At 35.7% G+C, this 5,604-nt stretch overlaps 1 protein-coding gene across 2 annotated transcripts; it reads left to right on the top strand.

Moving 5' to 3' along the window:
* The first annotated feature begins 237 nt into the window (after positions 1–237).
* On the top strand, positions 238–5,241 carry LOC100806313 (putative phospholipid:diacylglycerol acyltransferase 2). 2 transcript variants are annotated; one of them, XM_006592234.4, is made up of 6 exons: positions 238–886; positions 1,392–1,614; positions 2,097–2,377; positions 3,058–3,229; positions 3,995–4,263; positions 4,590–5,241. In XM_006592234.4, the coding sequence occupies exons 1-6, from the start codon at positions 438–440 to the stop codon at positions 5,071–5,073; spliced, it is 1,878 nt and encodes a 625-aa protein (XP_006592297.1). In that variant the 5' UTR covers positions 238–437; the 3' UTR covers positions 5,074–5,241. The 2 variants fall into 2 exon arrangements, with proteins under 2 accessions (XP_006592297.1, XP_006592298.1); XM_006592235.4 differs by having other exon boundaries at positions 240–886; positions 3,998–4,263.
* The last annotated feature ends 363 nt before the right edge of the window (positions 5,242–5,604 follow it).

Genomic DNA, 5,604 nt, shown 5'->3' with positions numbered 1-5,604 from the left:
TAAACAGCTCTTTCAACTCAGAACTTGCCATTCTACTACAGCAAGACAAAACCTGTGTCTTCCATTTCACATTCCATGCTTGGTGTGGAAAGGTCCAAAAGGGCCAAAAAAACATAAAGAAAAAAGGAGCATCCACGTGAAAGCACAGAATAGAAACGCTTGGAACTCAGCACAGTGACACCTGATACAGTGCTGCATGCAGATTTTATTATTTCAAGACAAGTGTCTTAGTGAAAAACCCAAACCAAGCCCCATTATTTGGGTTGATATATTCCATTTCCAACATATGGTCTTCATGAAGAAGAGTATCATTAATTTGTCATTGACAAATATGCCTCAATGTACGTGTATGGGTGAATAGTGAACGGTGAACACTTTTACTAATTCAGTGACTCATCTGAAGCAGCATTCAACATTTCAAGTGAGGTTAATTGAAAATGGTTTCAATTTCGAAGTTGAAGAAGTTCTACTTGGTGGAGCCATTGAAGTCATCTTCCCTTGGTTTTCATTCTTTTGAAGAAACCAAGAAGTGTGAGAGCATTGTTATAAATGAAGTGGAAGGAAAGAGGCAAAAGAAGCATAGAAAGAAGCAGTGTAAGGATTGGAGGTGCATTGATTATTGCTTTTGGATGATAGGGTACATGTGCACCACTTGGTGGCTTCTCTCTTTGTTGTATGGTTGCTTGCCTGCCATGTTGCTTGGCTTTGAGGCACCAGTGTCACCTGGGGTGAGGCTAAGTCGTGAGGGAGTCACTGCACTTCACCCAGTTGTTCTTGTACCGGGCATTGTGACTGGTGGGTTGGAGCTATGGGAAGGGAGGTCTTGTGCAGAGGGCCTTTTCAGAAAGCGGTTGTGGGGTGATAGTTTTGCTCAAATCCTCAAAAGGTGTCATTATAACTAAAGCTCATTAATTGTTCATACTCTTAACTCATGGTAGAGTAAGTGAGGTCACATTAATTATAGAGTTTCAATCCTCAAAAGGTATGAGTTTTAAAATAATTTTGTAAATGTCAACAAACTTATTTTATACTACTGTCACTGAATAATCTTTTTTCTCTTAATTATATTGGTGTTGAAACTATACACGCAATTCTACAAGGATTTTAGTTTAGGAAAAAACTTGCACGCAGTTCTATAAGTACTTTTAATACTATTTTCCAATTAGCTAGTCTTGAAGTTTCATCTTGTAATCTATGTTCATTTTTAATAGAAACTTTAATTATGCAGATTACTAAGGTAAAACTTCAATTTTGATTTGAAAATAACACCAAAAGCACTTATTGAAATGCATATTAGTTTAGTCCTTTAGATTAAGTTGTGAGTGTGAATGTCGAATCCAATCACTCATTACTTCATTAATCAATACATATAAGCACTTTCTTTCCTGTAGGCCTTTGTGCTGGTTAGAGCATCTCTCTTTGCATGATGAGACTGGTCTGGACCCTCCAGGCATTAGAGTCAGGGCAGTGCCTGGGCTTGTTGCTGCAGATAATTTTGCTTCTGGTTATCTTCTTTGGGCAGATTTGATTGAAAATTTGGCAAGAATTGGTTATGAAGGGAAGAATTTGTTTATGGCTGCCTATGACTGGAGACTGTCTTTCCAGAATACTGAGGTATAATGATTATTTTAAAAAAAATTCAATAGCTTATGGTATAATAATGCTTATGAAATTCAACCTAAATCTGTCATAATTCAATTCCTGTTGCTCAAATGATCCTTGTGCAAGAATCAGATGTTCTTGTTCATTTACTATTGGCAAAACTATAGAGTATAGATGAAATAGGTGATTAATTGCAATAACACTGGTATGGAACGGCCTACAAGGCTTTCATAGTCATTGTTAAAAGAAAAGAATGTGATATTTGCTTTTAATTTCACGGGAGAGAATATAGGTGGACTTTCTCTCCATTCCCTTTGTTTCCTAACATTTATTCTCCCAATCTCCGGCCACCCCTTTTTCTTTTCGGAACCTTTTCCCCCTCTGTATGTCTTTCCTTTTCATCTCTAAAGCCAAAAATTAAGTAGAAATCATGCATGGTTGGCATCTTTGCAGAAACGAGTTTCAGCTAATTTAGTTTTAATTGGACAAATCAGATTCGAGACCAAGCACTTAGTAGATTGAAGAGTCATATTGAGCTTATGTTTGTAACCAATGGCTATAAGAAAGTGGTGGTGGTACCACAATCTATGGGGGCTATTTATTTTCTCCATTTCCTAAAATGGGTTGAGACACCTCCTCCCATGGGAGGCGGCAGCGGTCCGGGTTGGTGTGACAAGTACATCAAAGCAATCATGAATGTTAGCCCTGCATTTCTTGGTGATCCTAGGGCTGTTAGCAATATATTTTCAACCGAAAGCAGTGTTGGATTTGTCAGGTCAGTATTTGCAACAAAATCCTTTATTTCAATCTGGCATCTTGTTATGAAATTATGAAATTTGAAGGTATGATTTGAAATTGTAGAAATAATGATTCATTAGTGGGTTGAATGCCTCTGTCTCTAATAATCTGGTGATTTAAAATACAAATTTCAGCAAAATATCAAAGGTTTCGGTAATATTAAGTTACAAAACAGAACTTTATAAGGTAAATGAAAGAAAATACAGGATAATGAATAAGTTGCAACTGATTATCACATTTTAAAGAAGAGAAGTTGGACCCAACATAACGGCTGCAAGTAATATGCATAGTAAAATGAAAAAGATTGGAACACTGCTTATGTACATGCAAGTCTTTTGACTTACCTAATTGTTAGTTTTTTGTAATGAACTTGTGGATTGATATTATCTAATTAGTAGCAATTCTATCTACTTATATGTTTCCATAAATCAAAGGTAAAAGAGAGACCATTTGAATATAAAGATTTAGGGTTGTCCCCTAAACAACTGAAAAGGATTGTGACTGTCAATATGTCAAAATCTGTTTAGCTGGATAAATTGTTAATTGCACATTTTTTTTTGTGATGTGACTGTGCCATATCCATTATCTGTACTATAACCATATCTATAAACAATTATTACACATTTGGTAGATGATGGAGTCACTCAATTTTTTCAGAACTGTGGCTTCTGGCATTTTAAATTTTGATTACGTTGGTCGTCAAACTCTTGAGCACGCCATGCGAGTGTGTAGAACGTGGGATTCAATCATCTCATTGATGCCAAAAGGTGGTGAAACCATCTGGGGTGGCTTGGATTGGTGTCTTGAAGACTGGAATAACTATGATCAGGTAAAGAAGGGAAATGTGAAGCACTTTGCAAGTGAAAATACTTTTAAAAGCAGTGATGAGGAGAATTGCAGAAAGATCTCCACGTAAAAGATGCCAGAATTTCTGTCTCTATGATTTTCATTGATAGTGAATCATCTATAAATATTAGAGATATTTACAGCCATAAATAGCACTAATGGCACAATTATTCTAATTCCTATAATTAGGCAATATAATTATATACAATGAATAGACAGATTACTAATTCAAATAAACTGATTATATTCAGCATATAATAGGAAACAACAATCACAGGATCCCTTATTGACAAAAGAAACTATGAATTCTGGAAGTTTAATCTCTTTAGGTGAGGCAGGCTCACAGTTACCTGCTTCACTTCTCATAGACCTTGATTCAGATATACGAAAGTTATACACTTCTCTTTGTTCTTAACATGATGTCACTTCACTTTTTTCTCCGAAGAAAAAAAGAACTTGCTCAATTTTCATCTGGCTAGTAATTTTGATATGGAAGAACAGAAGTAATCTTAAATTTCATGCTTCAAGTATTGCCTTCTTCCCTTAGAAGATGCCAGACATTAATTGCCCAGTGCAAATTCCATTTATTCCATCTAGTAAATCTATAATACTGTATGTTTCAGAAGGCATTCCTATCATCGATTGAATCATAACTTAAAGCCTTTAGTTTACTGTTCCATAATGCAAGTTATTTCAGTTTCAATGTGGATTGAATCATAAAAGCATGATTTTTATGTTTTATCATCAGCAGGAAATTTCATGGGGAAGTAATTCTGCTACTTTTAACTTATCATATGAGGCTGTGTGGATTGATTGTGATGAGATGAGCAGAGAAAGCATTCAAAAAATTTCTAAAAAAAGAGCTTATACTGCAAGAACAGTTTTTGATATACTTAACTTTGTGGCTCCAAAAATGATGAAGCGTGCTGAGGCTCACTTCTCTCACGGGATAGCAGAGAACTTAGAAGATCCTAAATATGCTCATTACAGATACTGGTCTAATCCACTTGAAACCAAGTATGTATATTCATGAAATACTTTTGACTAGTTTTTCCTTAAAAGATTCAGTGGCATTCCTTTAATTTTGACACAACTTTTCATAGTTATTCAAGTTCCCCATTAACTTTAGTATTACTTTTGCACATTTGTCACAATTCCATTAAAGTCCATGATTATAGAATTCTAGCTACCCAAAAGATCATCAGTAGGAGAAAATTTCTTTTCTTTTTCTAATTAAGTTAAGCATCATGCCTTGCAAGCTCTGAGATATTGGTACTACTTTTGATCAGTAATTCTCATTTGATTTGTTAGTTTTAAAAAATTAACATGAATTTCTGATTCAGACTACCAGATGCTCCGGATATGGAAATATACTGTCTTTATGGAGTTGGAATTCCGACTGAAAGATCACATGTACACAAGTTCTACCCTTCTGAAAAGGACAAGAGTATTCCTTTCCAAATTGATAGTTCAGCAGATGGAGAAGATGGAAGTTGGCTACACAATGGTGTTTATTTTGTGGATGGTGATGAGAGTGTACCTATTGTAAGCTCAGGGTTCATGTGCGCCAAAGGATGGCACGGAAGAACACGGTTCAATCCATCTGGCACGGCTACATATACAATAGAGTATCAGCTAAAACAACCAGGTGGTCTTATTGATCGGAGAGGCCTAGAGAATGGAGCAAGTTCCAACATTATGGGAAATGCTGCCTTAATTGAAGATGTTTTACTAGTAGCTGCTGGAGCCACTGGAGTAGATATTGGAGGTGATAGGATATTTTCAGATATAATGAGGATGTCTGAGAGGATAAATCTCAGACTATGATTGTGTTTAATGGTTGGATTTTCTTGCATGATAAGAGCTGTAGAAGAAATATGCAAGGTTAATGCAGAAATAGAGAATGATCACTAACAAAACATGTATGTAGGTGAAATCTGATGACAACTTGTGTAACCATCTGCCATCAAGAGAAAGCTGTTGAGTGTTGAGATTTCTGAGATTCTTAAGCTGGTAGGATCTAGGATGCAAGGACAGGGTAGAAGCATCAAATGGGGTCAACAATATATGAATGCTAAATTACACAACAAGGAGCACACGTTAAACTTAGGTACCCTTAGGTAGAATGGGAAAAAATGCAAAAAAAATAGAATTGAGAACTTTTCACTCATTTCTCTTTCTTTTCTCACAAATCAAACGGTCCCTTAGGGTCAGTCAATCAAACATGTGCACTTACAATTGAAACAATCAACTTCCCATTCACGCGAAGATTGAATATATCACATCCTATTATTATTCCATTTGAATGGTTAACAGAATTGTGTATAACATGATGTCTAAAACAAACCTAATTGGAAA

The sequence above is a fragment of the Glycine max genome, chromosome 12 (assembly GCF_000004515.6).
Source record: "Glycine max cultivar Williams 82 chromosome 12, Glycine_max_v4.0, whole genome shotgun sequence".
Classification (NCBI taxonomy): Eukaryota; Viridiplantae; Streptophyta; class Magnoliopsida; order Fabales; family Fabaceae; genus Glycine; species Glycine max.
Note: the sequence above shows the minus strand (reverse complement) of the source record. Positions and strands in the feature narration are given on the sequence as shown.

Coding starts and splice junctions, on each gene's coding strand:
- LOC100806313 (XM_006592234.4), top strand. CDS start 438: ATGGTTTCAATTTCGAAGTTGAAGAAGTTCTACTTGGTGGAGCCATTG. Junction 2,378..3,057: donor AGCAGTGTTGGATTTGTCAG/GTCAGTATTTGC, acceptor CAATTTTTTCAG/AACTGTGGCTTCTGGCATTT. Junction 4,264..4,589: donor TCTAATCCACTTGAAACCAA/GTATGTATATTC, acceptor TTTCTGATTCAG/ACTACCAGATGCTCCGGATA.